The 16,097-nt window shown below is 44.8% G+C and overlaps 1 protein-coding gene across 4 annotated transcripts in view; it reads right to left on the bottom strand.

The window, feature by feature from the left end:
* efr3a (EFR3 homolog A (S. cerevisiae)) overlaps positions 1-16,097 on the bottom strand; it is a 93,080-nt gene that overhangs the window by 47,487 nt on the left and 29,496 nt on the right. For all 4 annotated transcript variants that reach the window (XM_027287780.1, XM_027287774.1, XM_027287767.1 and 1 more), the window contains 5 exons: positions 15,206-15,282; positions 12,868-12,995; positions 11,318-11,468; positions 5,020-5,141; positions 845-994 (listed from right to left, as the gene is read on the bottom strand). In XM_027287780.1, the coding sequence (XP_027143581.1) occupies positions 845-994; positions 5,020-5,141; positions 11,318-11,468; positions 12,868-12,995; positions 15,206-15,282 (628 nt within the window). The remainder of the gene's footprint in view (positions 1-844; positions 995-5,019; positions 5,142-11,317; positions 11,469-12,867; positions 12,996-15,205; positions 15,283-16,097) is intronic.

The following is a 16,097-nucleotide window of genomic DNA, read 5'->3' as shown; positions in this document are numbered from 1 at the left end:
TTGATCCATATAAACTCGTGAGTTGTCGGCGTAGAGGTGAACATATCGAGAGAGGTCAGGCAGCGTTCAGGAATGTGGTGATGGGAAACGACCAGACTGTCAGACTCAGAGACCGGTAGTCCGCTCACCTCAGCATCAGTTCAGAACCGCTCATCAGATCGGAAGTGATACAAGAAACTCTTAGTGCTCGCCAACAGAGATGGTACCAAACACTGGAGAACATTTTTATCTTTAGGATTTTTGGGGGGAACTGAACGCCAAAAAAAATTTAACTCAGAATTTTTATGCTTTTGGTGTTTGGAAGATTTTTATGTTTAATATTCTTTTGAAGGTTCTTTGGGACACCAAAGAGTTCTTGAAGTCCACCTCAGCATCATGACCTGAAGAACTGAAGAACGTTTGGCTATATGCAGAACTGTTGATGAGCTTGTTTCTGAATTTGTTTCAGTTTCCTGCTGCATGAACCTCCTTGAGTTCGTCCTGGACTCAAAGAGACAGTAAAGAGCTAAAAAAACAAAAACAGAGACTGTGTGAGTAATAAATCTGCTGCTGCTCAGATGTGATAAGAAAAACGTCTGCAGAGGAAAACACGTCCGAGGGGAGTTATGACCAGGTGAAACTCAAGGACGGGACAGTACACAGAGAAAAGTAAAAACACGTCATACATCTCAGTGTTGGTTCTCTGAAGAGCTGCACATCAGGAACTTTACTATGAACTGTCCGTCACGTCATTTAGACAAGAACACGGAGCTGGTGGGAGCCTTTGTCATGGTCATGGAAAGAAGCAGCAGCACTGCATGTATAATTGATTGTGTGTGTGTGTGTGTGTGTGTGTGTGTGTTACCTGTCCAGGTCGTCGCTGTCCTGCATGTTGAACAGCATGGATGGGATCAGTTTGTCCATGTGCTGAGGCTCCCAGATGATCGCCTGCAGCTCATCGTTCACCGTCTTCCTCACCACACCCTGCAGACCTTTAATGCCGGCCACTCGGATCCTGAACACACACGAACACACACATTACATACATTATATATATTATATATAAGGCCCCCACCATGGACTGTTCTCCCACCCTCACCATGGACTGTTCCCCCACCATGGACTGTTCTCCCACTCTCACCATGGACTGTTCCCCCACCATGGACTGTTCCCCCACCATGGACTGTTCTCCCACCCTCACCATGGACTGTTCCCCCACCATGGACTGTTCCCCCACCATGGACTGTTCCCCCACCATGGACTGTTCCCCCACCCCCACCATGGACTGTTCTCCCACCCCCACCATGGACTGTTTTCCCACCATGAACTGTTCTCCCACCATGGACTGTTTTCCCACCATGGACTGTTCTCCCTCCATGGGCTGTTCCCCCATATTCATGCTGTTATTACCTTGTCTTGTTCTGAGCCCTGCACTGTGACTGTGCAGCTGACTGACAGTGAAGTCTGTCTCAGTCTGATGTGTGCAGCAAACATTCAGCTCCTGTTTATTCTGTTTGAGAGTTTCTCATATTACTGAAGCTGCAGGCTTGTCTCACGCACGCCACTCCTCGACTTTATCTCATTTCAGAACTCAACGTAATCACACTCACACACACACACACACACACACACACACACACACACACAGTCGAGCAGACAGGAAAGCCTCAGTCTCCGCTGAGCTGCTTTGAGACCAATCAGAGCTCAGCGAGTCTGACTTCACCGTTTACTATTTCTGTCTCCGCTCTCTGTTTCCAGTACGAGAAATAATATTAAGAACGGAGCGGCTGACCTCGCCTCGGGCCTGATCCAATAACCAGCCGGAGAAATTCTATTTGGGAATTCCTCTCCACCTACGAGAGACGAGACGCCGCCGCCGGACGGGATAATGAAATACAGAAGAGGAGAAGCAAAGTGAGAAGTCCTACTGTTTGACTGTAACACACACACACACACACACACACACACACACCTCAGCTGCTGCAGTAATACTGATGGAGGAGGAGGTGTAATGAATGAGAGCGATGTCTGCAGGTATTGTTTTAATGCACAGCTGATCTGTGTGAGGATCACAGCGTGGGCGGGAAGGCGCCTCGGTGTCACAGCCTCACCTGAGCCTCGCTGACACCGCCGAGCTATTTTTACCAGGCTAACGATCCGACAGGCGGGCGGAGAGAGAGCTCCTGTCGACACAACAATGGAGGATCGTCTCCCCGACGTCGAGCTGCATGAACAGGATAACTCTTCCCTTTTGTTAAAAATCTAATGGCTGCACACACACACACACCATCATTATTATTATTATAGAAATCTGTCTATTTAGCCCCCAGTGGACATTTGATGGATACCACAGAGAGCTCACTGACTCCACAGATCTTTTATTTAAAGAATAAATCAATTCAATGCAGCTTTTTTTGTAGGCAGTGAAAACCTGGAGATCTAAGCTGATGCTGGAGGTGATGTTGGACCAGCAGGGGTCCTAATAAATCCCAGCGTCCCAGTGCTGTGCTGTGGGACCGACACACCGTGGTCATTAAAGATCCCATGGCGCTGACTGCAAACAGTCGGGTGGTTCCCCGGTGAGTCGGCTCGCTCCATCTGGTCATTTAATCACCCCCCAGTGCCTCAGTGTTTCCATCGCTCTCCACCTCGAGCTGATGTGCGGTGAGCGTGTCTCAGATAAACTGATATGTAAATGTAATCCATTACTCGTGTCACTGCACGGCGCTCTCAGCCTCGTTATTCTCCTCAGCTTCAAATCTTGGTCGATTAGATTTTCTATGTATTCCATCCTCGAATCTAAAGTTATCTGTGAACGGCTCGTGCGTCTCAAATGATCTTCCCTCACTCTCAGATTGCTGCTCGCTCCATCGGTTTTTCATTTCTTCCAAAAACTTTGCACATCTTGTAAAACTGCAGCATTTTCTTTTCTTTACAGCGGCTCGTAGATTTAAGATGAATCTGCAGATTCTGATAAACGTAGCAACTCTTCTACTGTCAGATACGTCTGCACTCCCTGATCTCATTAACTCTGTGAGTTCAATACTGTTATACGAACGGGTCCGTGATACATCGGGTGACCCGTTCAAAAAAAAACACACAGCTCTCTTGTTTACACTCAAGAACAGCTGTTGGCATCAGGCAGTGCTAGCATACTCTCTGTGGACAGACTGGAGATCTCTGCTAAAGTTAGGAGATGGAGATGCAGAGATGAATCTAGGTTGGTTGGTTCGTAGGAAGGTTGGTTGGTCAGTAGGTAGGTAGGCTGATTGGTTGGTTTGTAGGAATGTAGGTTGGTAGGTAGGTTGGTAAGTTGGTAGGTAGATAGGTATGTAGGTTGGTTGGTTGGAAGGTTGGTAGGTTGGTTCATAGGTAGGTTGGTAGATAGATAGATATGTAGGTTGGTTGGTTGGTTAGTTCGTTGGCTGGTAGGAAGGTAGATAGATAGGTAGTTAGGTAGGTCGGTTAGTTGGTTGGTTGGTTGATTGGTTGGCTGGTAGGAAGGTAGGTTGATATATAGGTAGGTATGTTGGTTGGTAGGTCGGTCAGTCGGTCGGTCGGTAAGCAGGTAGGTAGGTAGGTAGGTAGGTAGATGACTTTATTAATCCCAGAAGGGAAATAAGGTTGTCATAGCAGCCAGGTATATTTAAATACAATAAAAATACAAAAGAAGAAAATACTGAGGTAGCTACAAACGCAATAAAAACACAAAAACGACCTGGAGCTACTTCAACAGGGGAACGACACGCAGCAAAGGAAACATCCGTTGCTTGGTTACACAATAAGACATCACAGACAGATAAACCTTCATTTCACCACCAGTGTGATCGCAGCACAATTCTCCTGTCAGAGATCCGTGTGGCCATGAAACACAGATCAGGAGGAGATACATCTGATTATGTATTCATGGGATTCAAGTGAGAAGAGACCTGCACTGGTGGAGATTGTTTTACAGACACTGCTCGAGCTGGATGTGCTTTGGGTTCAATCACACCAACAGCTTCATTAACAGAGGAAGCTGAAAGTGTCTGAGCGTCTCCGTACCAACCGCAAAACATGAAACAGTCATGCAGTAACACGCATACATGTCTTCATTTTGCTGCTGATTTAAATTTCACCACATGAAGAGAACTAATCAGACAAACTACGAGCAGCATCAATGATCAATCAGCTCTTTCTGTATTAACGCTGATGACTGCTCCGGGGAGCTAAAGAGTGAAATTAAACAATTCATCATTTTGTTGTGGCCCGCCTCGTTTTTAGTTCAATATTTAGATGAGTTTTGTTTTTAAAATGAAGATAATTAAAGAATCAATTAGAGAGATGGAGGGAGGTGAGTGATGCAGCGTCTCTCTGGATTTAATCAGTAATCAATATGCCGTCTTGTTTTGAATCGTGAGGATTTTGAAGCACTGCAACATGGTGGTTGTTTTCAAAGTGTTTCCATCTGGCAGACGAGCCAAGGCGAGTATTTCAGCTCAGGTGATTTCAGATGGAGGCAACAGGAAAAGACAGGACAAATCCAGTCAAACTACTGTTGTCAACGTCAAACATGGACGTCTACCGTCTCTAAACCTGGATGCGTTCTGCTCTAACTGGATCCTGGAAATACCCAACTGAGAAACTGCAAAATAAAATCAGTTTGAGCAGTCAGGTCAGGAGGAGATTAGTGCTAAAGTAAAAGGCTGGTTGCTTTAGGTTGGAAGAAGGAAGAAAGCGTCTAAATGTAAATAAAGCTCTGAGCTGGAAAAAGTTGGATTCAGGCGCCGAGCTACAACGTCTGTGAAAGATCGAAGTCTAAATATTAAAACAGTTACACAAAGTTATGTGCCATCTAATTTTTAAAGTTCTGATGATGTGCTGTCAGTGTGAATACTGGATTTTAAAACAACACATTGGTCATAACAGTGTTATGAACAGAACAGTAAGGGGCCCAGTGTTGAACCCTGAGGGATCCCACATGAACCGCTCTAATGATAAAACACCTACAAACGTGACTTCAGCTGGAGCGGAGATATTCGTGTGTCTCTGTCCTCTTACCTGGTTCTGGTCTCAGTGTCTTCATGAGTGGAGTGGCACATGGCGCTGAACTGGGACACGAAGAAGTCGTAGCGGCGGTGATAGGACGGCGTGTCCTCTTCGATGTTGGCAAACTTCACAAACTATAGAGAGAGAGGACAGAGTGAAGGAAACCGTTGTTTGTTTTTAGGGTCTTAACGGACACAAAGAAGAGACACGATGATCAGGTTCATCATGATTTAAATGCTCACATAAACTTTTACGCTCTTTGAAACATCCGTTCACTGTTGTAGACGATTTTTGAACACGTCCACATTACCTGTGATGAGGTGTTTCAGTTAAGACAGATACAACACAACGAGCTGCAGGAAAGTCTGTCTGAATCTGAGTCGGGTTGATTGCCAGGCTGTAGGTTTTCACACACAAGGAATATAAAATGAAACGAGCTGCACAGTTCCTGCAGGAATGTGCAAAGATATTCGGCAGATAATGTTAAAGATATTTGTTAAAACGATGTCGTATGATTAAAAAAGAAAAAAACCTGACCCAGGTTAGCAGGTCCAGGATCATCTGCTGTAACACCAACACCAACAATGAACGATGTTAAACTCCAATTAACACGTTTCAGATGTGAACGCGCTGAACTCGTGCTGCCTGAAAATGTTGCAGCTCGTTAAAACAGAACATCGTCACGTTTCCTCATCGTTGTTACCTCTATCAGCCTGAACTGATGTTCAGCTATGTGAGACACACAAAGCTTCACTCGAGGATGTTTCCAGTGACTCAGAGTAGAAATACCTTTGTCGTGTCTTTGGCACATGAATGGTAAGCGACGGTGATCATGATAATAGCCACTAGAGAGCCTCCCCCTTTGGTCCAGCCTATAATTTCCTCCCTCCAAACAGGCGTGGAGTGTCCTCTGGAGAGGCCTCCTCTCCCTCCTCGCAGTCGAGTAGCCCTCCTCGCTACCCTATCATTGTCCACTGCAACAAATTGCCTCGGTACAGTTCAGCATTGCTGCCCAAAACCCCCCAACGCTCTACCTGGTAATTTCCTCCCATTTTGTGTCTAACCTTTTGTGGGGGTAATGGCTCAGATGGAAGGAGGTATGCCAACAGCTGGTGCACACACAAACGGCTTCCCCGACATGTTGATGTCAGGGAGTGGACTAATTACTGGGTTGTGTTTATGAGGTGCTGCTGAGGGGGGAACTCTGGTGACGACACGAGTGTGGGCAGCTGAATGGATTCACGTCGGTTTTATTCTGTCCTGAAACAATATTTACATCACACGCTTTCAAAAATATACTCGATAACAATGAAGGTTTCTTTTGCCATGCTAGTTTCCATGGCAACGGGAGTCACAACTTTGGTCCACACTGAAATATCTCGACAACTATTTGATGGATCGTTGTCGTTACACGAGCACGCTGACTATACGTTTAACTTAAAGCTGTATCGTAGTCAGGCCGCCTCATGGAGCGTTTGTAACGTGAGCACACAAAGTCAAATGAAGACCTGAAAACATTGAACAACATTTTGCAGCTTTGCAGAGCGTCATGTGGTGAGGACCACGCGGCAGACAGCTGCCGAGTATCAGGAATAAACACCCGGTCCGAGTCGACCCAGATTCTGATCCGGAGGCATTTACCGGCAGGAGGAGAGCTCAGAGTTTATTCTTTAGACTTTATGGATTAAAATGTGGATTTATCTTCAAAGAATATCTGTCCATGTTGGGTTCATTAAGGATATAATATGAATATTTACTGTGTTAACGCATATTAACTTCAGTGGTAACGCAGCCTCTCGTCTCTCAAAGTTTTGTGGCGTGGACCTCGACTGTTTTCAGCTTTCTGTCTCCGTTTGACTTGAAGTTCACTGAGGATCAGTGCTTTAAGTGAAGAGGGGGTAATTCTGGCTCGAGCCGAGGTTTCATCATGTAAATAAGAGTAATTGAAAAGCGACAGGCTTCATGCCTCACAGACGCCTCGTGGCAAAGCACTTAGCAAAGCGGCTCAACAATGAGAAAATGAGAGGGCGACGCAAACAGCAGAGCAATTTGTTTTGGTTCCCTCGGGCGATTTCAAAGAGCTCCATTTAAAAAAGGTGCCATTAGAAAGTCTTTTACTTATCTATGCATACTGATGATATACCAAGAGGTAAAGACTGAAATCCATTTACAGACATCCACTGGGAGCCACTCAGGTTAAGCTGATCATCGAGCAGCAGCACGGCCAGTCTCTGGAAACATGGCGGTCAATCATGAAATGGATGTTTTTCCAATTATGTTAAAGATTTTTTATTTTATGCAGAGTTCAAATCCTCTTTGAGGGTCAAACACTCGTTTCCAGTTTGGTCTGGAAGATGTCTGCAGCTTCAGGTTGGATGCTTTGGATGGAGAAGTTCCCGTCGACGCTCTGATTTTAAAACGTGTGAATTCTCGTCTTCATCTTTCTCGACTTATTAAAGATTCTGGATGAAAATATCTGGTTAAATATTTGTGAAAGAATCATCCATAAATTTGATTTGACAGAAAATCTCCAAAGACAACAAACCAAAGTGTCCGAGACATAAAAACTACAGAAGAATCTATGATTTATGTTTTTGGGAATTAATTCAGTTTTACAAAATCAGATTAATTTGACATTAATCCAAGTTTATATTTGATAAATGATAAACCTGAATGCAGAATACTAGAAAATATGAATTATTATTTTGGAAGAATGAGAATTGTTCCTCAGTCAATTAGCAGAATTTCTGCTAACTTTGGAGCCATGGACACATTTTTTAGGATCTTTGGCTCCGGCCAATTTCCCACCTTGAAAATGATTCGAGATCCATAATTCAAAGGCCTCTGAAACTTTTTGTCTTTTATTTTTATTCATTTATTACTTTTTCTTCTTGTATGGGGTGAAAGGAACAAGTGAACGTATGTTTCCGGTTCCTGTTTGTCTTTTTATTTCTTCTCTCTGTACTGGTGCTGGTTACTGTAAACTCTTTGAAACAGAAGTGACGTGAGTTCATCGGATCACTAAGACTCTGCAGAGGAGGAAGCTACAAGAGGAGTTGAAGTTTGTTCTGCTGCCTGTGTCACCAACTCAACAGGACTTGAATATTGTTTGATTGTAACTTTTACTCGTCTTCAATCATCAGTGCATCATCTGAGTCTATTTCCATACATGTCTACGAGAAACAAGCTCCTGAGGGATGTTTACCAGCTTTTTATGAACCATCAAGAACTTTTCTGGCCCGGCTGCTGGTTCACTGCCGACCCGGTTCGTGTCTCGGCTTGACAGTTTGAGGGGGAGGAAGAGGCAGGCGCTTTGCTGACTCAAGCCAAGAAGTTGTGCAGACTGTCGCCTGGAGTGATTCTCCAAGTTTTCTGCTCGACTTTAGTTTTGAGGATTTCACACACACACACACCTTAATGAAGCAGACGTGTTTGCGTTGCTTCATTTCCCGTGTTCGCACCGGTGGTCGACAGGAAGTTGGCAGCGGTTTGGAAGCATCCTGGCGTCTGCAGTTTATCACAGAAAAGTGTTGATGTGTTCTCCTGCAGACAGAGTCACAACAGGCCGCCGCCTCCGGAGTCCTGACTCAGGTAATGATGACGAAGGACTTCTCGGCGCGTTAACGGTCGGACCGGGAGTCTGCGTCTGCTCGGTTCTCGTTTGTGCTGACACATCGTCAGAAATCTCTGCAGCTGCGATCAGACGCCTCGAGGCTCACAGAGGAAATAAGGTTGACGTATATTTACTGTCCGGAGTTTCATGTACACACAAACCTCTGAATAACTGTTCACTAACAACCTGTGACGGTTTGAAGGGATTTGAACTCACGGGGTCAGACTGACGGGTTAAATCCCTGCAGAGAGACAGATAAAGCAGAGTCGACCTTACACTCCGTGTTTTTGTGTCTGAGTGACTAATGGAAACACCAATTATTGAAAATTGGTCCAACATTGTGTGAGAGTGCTGCAGTGTGCAATCACTGAGGTTACACCGCCGATGAGCGTCCACTAAAAGTGTCAGCGGCTGATTCTACGTGACATTATTGACGGATTGTTACACTCCACCTCCGCTGCCTCCGGTGTTGTTCACTGTGAACTGATGGAGGTTTCTCCGTTAGACACATCGGATGTCTGACAACTGACAACAGCAGCAACAGAGACGAAACTTAGAAAACACTGACCGAGAACTTTTCTTATCTGAGCAGAAATATGGATTCTCCTGGTGAGCTCTATGCGTGACACATCTGGCTCCGCTCTATAAATACCCGGCGTATCACCTCCCCTGTGTGTCTGACTCAGAGGCCTCGTGTGTCTGAGCGTGGACTGATGAGCGTCTCCTCCGTCGGCATGGCGGGTGGAGGCTGAGGCGCTCTGAACCGTCACAGTTTGCCAATTTCTTGTGACAAAGTTAACGGGCAGATAAATTTGGAAACAGCCGACAGCAGAGAAACAGTGTGTGACACACACATTTATACTGAAGTTACACTCATGCTGGGCGGGGTAAAAATAGAAAACACAGAGCGAGAGAGAGAGAGAGTTACTTTAACGTGATGGATGCTGCGTGTTTCTAACGGATATGTCGCCGTTAGACTGGTCTTTGTTTTATTTATGTACAGGCTGATGGATCACCTCCAAACACGAGCGTTTCTCATCGTCTGTTGGTGGAAAGTTAGATCATAAAACGAGGAACAAGAAATTAACTTTTGATGTGAATCTGGAACTCACAGCGCCACCATGTGGCCAATCACAGAACACCTTTTTCCTGCTATTTCTTGGCTACACTGCAGCACAGCGAGATGAAGCGACACCACCTGTGGGTCGACTGTTGGAGTTTTCCCGTCTCCTGCTCTGATGTTTGGAGCTAATTATTCTTCTTCTACAAAACTGCAGAGTCGCCGTTGTTCTGCACACAGCTCAAACAAACTCATTAAACCTGATAATTACCCGACGGAACAAACACGGGTTTTCTTCAGCGAACACACACAAACCAAACGTGACATTAAACCGAGCTTCTCGCTTTGCAGCCGTGAGGACAATTTAATTAACACGGCGCTGACCTAAAGGCGGTGTGCACCCCCACCCATACACCCACCCACCCACGCCTCATCCTCCCAACTAACCTACCTGCGTCTGCATCCGTCTGTCAGCGTCTAAATACCACACATAAATAATGCAGAGGCTTTCACATCTGAACCTTCGGCTCAGTTTCCTGCTCAGATGAACCGCCAACAATGGGCAAGGACGGCGGGCTGAGAAGTTTGGGTTCACCTTCAGAAGACTCAGGAGGAGAAATGAGGCTGACATTTGCTGGCGGCTCATAGAGGCTAATAATAATTAGAGTCTTTCACAGGAAATGGTATGGGGCCATTTCCACCGCCAGCGTCAAAGTTAAATTAGGTATTTAAGCAGCGACATGAAGCTCCGGGCTGCAGCTGAGTGATGTGTCTTGTGTTTCTGTTTGTGTGTGTGTGTGTGTGTGTGTGTGTGTGTGTGTGTGTTTATGCTAATCTGAGTCGGTCTTTACAGCGAAATCACCGAGGATGGATTCTCTCATTTCAAACATTTCACACAAACAGCTCACAGAATCTGAACAGACTTCATGTTTTGTGACAATAATGAGATAATAAATCAAATTTATATGGAGGTGCTGCTGCACCGCATGAGGCGTGCTCATAAACAAGAAAACATAAAAATTATAATAACTTTGAATTTAAAAGCAGGAAACTTTCCTGCAGACTTCGGGAGGAAGTTAAAAGAAAGATCAGTTACAGATCGGTTTTCATTCCTTCAGTCTTTAAGGTTAGTCAAAAGAATTCATCAGACCAAAGAACAAAGTGTTATTAACCACCCAGCTAGATTTGAATGATTAAAAATAAACACGTTTATGAAACTAGGTGTTTAAAAAAAATCAGGTAAAAATGAATTCTCAGCTGCAGGACTGTGGGTGGCCTCAGCGTGTCATCGAGCCGCCCTTTAAGGACCGCCCACAAACTCCTGAGACTGAAAACTGGTGAAAAACTGTTTGAACTCTTTCAGAGATATATTTGGTCAACTTTAGTCAACCTTGAACATTTCTACATGTTTACTTGTATTTAATAAGTCTTCATGTTTTATATAAATGGCTCTAAAACGCAGACGACCTTCGTCTGTTGTTTTTCTTCCTTTCTTTATCGTCTTTCTCTGTTTGCGTCTCAGAGTTTGAACAGTCTGTCGACACATTTCTGGATTTCTGCTCAGCAAAATAACCCAATAAAGCTTTATATAAGATGAAGAAGCTGGAAAGTTTTACTGTCACAAGTTCTTGTCTTACCGAGTTGGTTCCCAGGACCTGCAGGTCCGGTTCTCTGGACTCCAGCAGCTTGGCCACCATGTGCAGGAAACTCTCCACGAAGGGTTTGATGCTCTGAGAGTGACAGGCCATCAGCAGCTGGTCCAGAGCCTCCATGGCGATCACCACGTACCTGCACCACGAGAGGAAAGGTGGAGTTCATCATCCAGGTGTCTCACACTTAAAGTTCAATGAAATAAAACATTTTATGTCGACTGTAACTTATGATATTCTATAAATGATACACATGAGCACTGAGCAGGTCATGAACTCTGCACACAGCGTGAGGCTCAGCTGGTCTTTACACGAACAGCAGGACGATGCTTCATCACTTCGTGTTTTAGGAAGACGTGTTCGTTCTCTGACTGTCAGCTGCAGGGAATAAAAGTCACAGATCATTAAACATCATTTCTGACGTTATAATCGGTGCATCGATTCGATGCGGTCCGTCTTCTTCCAGGGATATTTTTCTGTCTCTTTTTAATTACTTTCCAGGAGCAGAAACACGAAACAGACCAGGAGAAAGACTTTTAATATCACAGGACACGTTCTGATGAGTTTAATGACGCCTTCTCTGAGAGCCTCCTTCACTTTGTGTTATTAAATGTCACTTAACCCGTCTTTAACATCAGGCTGCTTCGTTTAGGCGCGTTAATGGCGTTATTACATCGCTTACTGAGGCGTGGCGCTTATTATTAGAAATCTGTTGAAGGACGTTTTTATTAAAAAAACAAAGATGAGACAATGCATTCAGGTGCAGTATTGAGTGTAGGTCATCTGTGTTTTGGGAGGCCTCCCTGCCGACTCTTTGGCGAACCCTCCCCCAGAAAACAGCCTCGGTCTGGGCAGTCCCTCTGTTCAAATCCAGTTTTTATTTTACACGCCTTGTTATGACAAACGTGTGTTAGCAGATAGTGACTTATACGACAACAGATCTGCAAATTTATGTGAAAAGTCAGTCCTCTCTGTCAACCGACTCTTCGGCAAACTCTCCCGCTGGAAAACAGTGAGAGCCGAGAGGTGCTTTGAGGGCGCCAAAATAAAAGCACAGTTATCAACATAATGGCGTTTGTTTCTGGTTCTGGTATCTCCAACACAAAGCTCACGACTTTATTTTCTGTGTTTTGATATTTGACACTACAGATCTCATCGGGAGTGTGCGGTCACTGCCGCGAACGTTTGCTCCTCACATTGCATTAAACCAGCGCCGCCTCCTCTTCCTCTGACAGGAAGTGAAGCACTGTTGCCATGGAGTCAGCGAATTAGCTCAGAGCTTCACCTCAAACTATGTTTTTTATGTGGATTACCTGGATTACCTGGACACTGAAGGAAAAGTATTGATCATTGTGAGGAAAGATGTGAAGATACTGACTAAATTTATGGATGTCAACGGAGAGATCAGGGAAAGATTCAGAAAGATTCAGTGTGTCTGTTTGTCTGACTGATCGATGACACAGAATAAACTTCTCATGTGTGTCGGTCTGCTTGTGTTTCTCTTGGCAGTCGGAGCAATAAAAAGAAAACTTGCTCACCCGTAGCGGTGCCGCACCACATCTCGGCTCAGCCTCTCGGCCAGGTAAGCCCCGATCCTGTCGAGCTTCTCTGGAGCCGACACGGCGTAGAAGGTCAGCTTCTCCATGTCTGATTTACTGAGGCCATCCTGACGAGAAAACACAAGGCAGCCCAGATTCACGGGATTGAAGGGATCCACTGATCCTCTAACAAGTGTGGTGTGCATCGAAGCCTGGTAGATCTTCTTCTTCTGTGGTGCCAAAGAACCATGTCCCTTCACACACTGTAGTTTACTTTGACTCAATCACACACAGACACACCATCCTGTGCTGTGGATTAATCCACCGCTCAAAATAGTCCCCAATAAATTCACTATTTCCTCCTGTAACGTTACCTTAAGTCAAACCATCAAGGCTCCGATTTAAAATCAAAATAAACATGTCGATACTGACCCTATTTAAATGATATAGCTCATAGTTTAAGGTGCATTTAACATTGGCTGGTCATCATTTGGAAAACAAAGTAAGGCACGAGGGAGATTGTATTTAGTCTGAATCAGAGGTTTGTTTTGGATGTGACGTGTCATCACCCATTCACATTCCAGTAAATGTACCACTATTTAAATAATGCAGCGTTGAGTTTAGACCAGGTTTTTGTGGACCACATAGATCGGTGCAAGATCATTATTTGATAAAATGACGACCGCGTTGGTCTGAAATCAGCAATGATGCTTTACATCGGGCCCAGCGAGTCATCAAAGTCAAGAGAGTGAACGTTATTATACTCACACTGCATTTACTAAAACTCTTCCTCAGTATCTGACACTGTAAAACCAACAGAGATGTTTTCAAGACGAGTTAAAACTGAGACAACTGGACCGACCTTGGCCAAGCCCCAGAGTGAACTCTTCTCAAAGACCTGGACGACTGAACCTTCACAGAGATGTGGAGGAACCACGGGTTCTCAGAAATTAAAGAAACATAAAGAATGAAAGTCCGGACTGAAGTCAAACTGCAGTGAGTGGAAGAAGCACTGATTTAAAACAGCTCATGATCGGGAAATTATTTTTTACATCAACTCCCTTTTTTTAAACTGGAAAAGACTCAAAAGACTCAACGTGAACTTCAGTGTCATTCTCGAGATGACAACAGGCGCTCAATCTAAATAAACTGTGGCCAGGTGTGATACGTAAAGAGGGGAGTTAATTCGAGACCGGCTGTCCCCCGAGTGTTTTCAGCTCCTCGGGCTCTCAGCAAGTGATAATTAATTTGACAAGGTCTCGACCAGTCGAACGTTTCCATTTCCCACAGCACCTGTTTGTTTACAGCGGAGGCCCTTGAGGAGGAATTGGGGGGAGGATGAAAAGAATCGCTCTCGTGCGTACACTTTTAACGTTTCAATTAACGGAGGTCGAGGAATCAGACGTGTGATAATAAGTCGTCCTGTTATCACAGTCACGTCACATTAAATAGTCGGATTCATCAAAGTCTGAAGCTTTCATGTGTTCAGTTATTTCTGTGTTGTGGCTGTGAAGCTCTGCGGTGGTGGAGGTGTGACGTAGGCTGTCTGCTGTAGTAACAGCGATGCTCAGATTTACTGGGACTCTCCTCCAACCATCCGAACAAAGAGCCGGACAATGACTGCCCAGATTAGAGCTGCATGTTTGAATATGATACACTTTGTGTAAATTACCCACAATTTACATAAGTTTTACAATTTGGAATATTTCCAAAAATCCCCGGCGTAACCTTCCATGGAAAGTTTTCAGAAAGTTTCAAGAAACTTTCCACCCGTTTGCAACCCTGGTTATATATTATACATGTTAGTTATGTACCAACTCAAAATGTCAGTTACTGAAAACTAGAGGCCAAACGTCTGCTGATATTCATGCTCTGCAGAGGTTAAACCCCCATGACCTTACTCTACTTACTAACGAGTTCTTGGTAGAACCATTAAAGGACTAAATTCATCTACCATCCGTTAAGAGATGGCAGCAAACAGCTGGGATGGAGCGTGCAGGCTGATGCTCAGATTAAACATTTTAAATGACGTTTCAGTGATCATCTCCCACATTTTACTCCCCATCAAACACCCACATGACGGACCTTACAAGGTGCTACATAACGCTCCTTTCTGTTGGATCTGTGCTCTAATCAGCTGCCTCATTTATCTCTGTTTACAAAAATGGATTTCCCCTCTGAGGGCAGTTACAGGCCACAGAGCCGCCAAGGTCTTGATGGCCGTCAGAGCACAATTCAGTCTGATGGGTCATAGAGTATTATGTTATATTGACCTTGTAGGTGCCTGCTGACATAGCTTCCACTTAACTGTGGATGTGCATCGCTTGCTGTTACTTACTTTGGGGTCCTCTGGGAAGATGTTGTCCACCAGGCGTTTGTACCTCGGCCTCAGCGGGCCACAGCAGCCGCAAACTCCTGAAACAAACAAAGACGTGACGATTAGCAAAGGTGGCACTGACCTCTATCATGATAAGACGATACAAGAAGCCGAGAGACGAGAAAATTGAGCTCCTAACTATTTAGGAAACTGTTAGACGCTTCATGTTCACTCCCTAACACCTTCACCTGATAAATAAACCTAGACAACTCGGAGTTGCAACTGGCTGAAAAAACATATTTCTATTCTCTTCCTCTGACTCATCTCTTGAATCCAAATTTACTCTGGATTCAAGAAGTGGCTGCGATAGGTCAACTCCTATTGACTGACATGAATTAGTATTACCACCACCAGCAGCAGCAGCCTCTGAGTCAATAAGAAGTGATGAGTCATCAGAGTGAGTCGTGGCTCGGCGGTGTGGGGTGAATAAGTTAAAGTCACGACGGGAACGATTACACAGCAGCCGAACAGGAAGCCACAGAGCGAGCACCGAGGAGAGTCCGACTGTGGAGCGTCCACTGATGTCTGAATAAACCCAAAGTGAGAAAGCAGTGTCCGTTGCAAAAGAAGTTCTTTACCTTCTCAGATAAAACAACAACCCTGACATACACTTTAAGACAGGGGTGTCCAAACTGTTCCACAAAGGGCCGGTGTGGCTGCAGGTTTTTGTTCCAACCAACCAAGAGCACACAGTTTGACCAATCAACTCTCTGAAGACTGAGATCAGTCGATTAAATGAGTCAAGTCTGGTGTGCTGCTGTTTGGTTGGAAGGAAAACCTGCAGCCACACCGGCCCTTTGTGGAACAGTTTGGACACCCCTGCTTTAAGACATCAGACAGTGCAAAGATTCAC

This window comes from Larimichthys crocea, chromosome II (assembly GCF_000972845.2).
Source record: "Larimichthys crocea isolate SSNF chromosome II, L_crocea_2.0, whole genome shotgun sequence".
Taxonomy (NCBI): domain Eukaryota; kingdom Metazoa; phylum Chordata; class Actinopteri; family Sciaenidae; genus Larimichthys; species Larimichthys crocea.
This window is presented reverse-complemented; position numbering and strand designations above follow the sequence as displayed.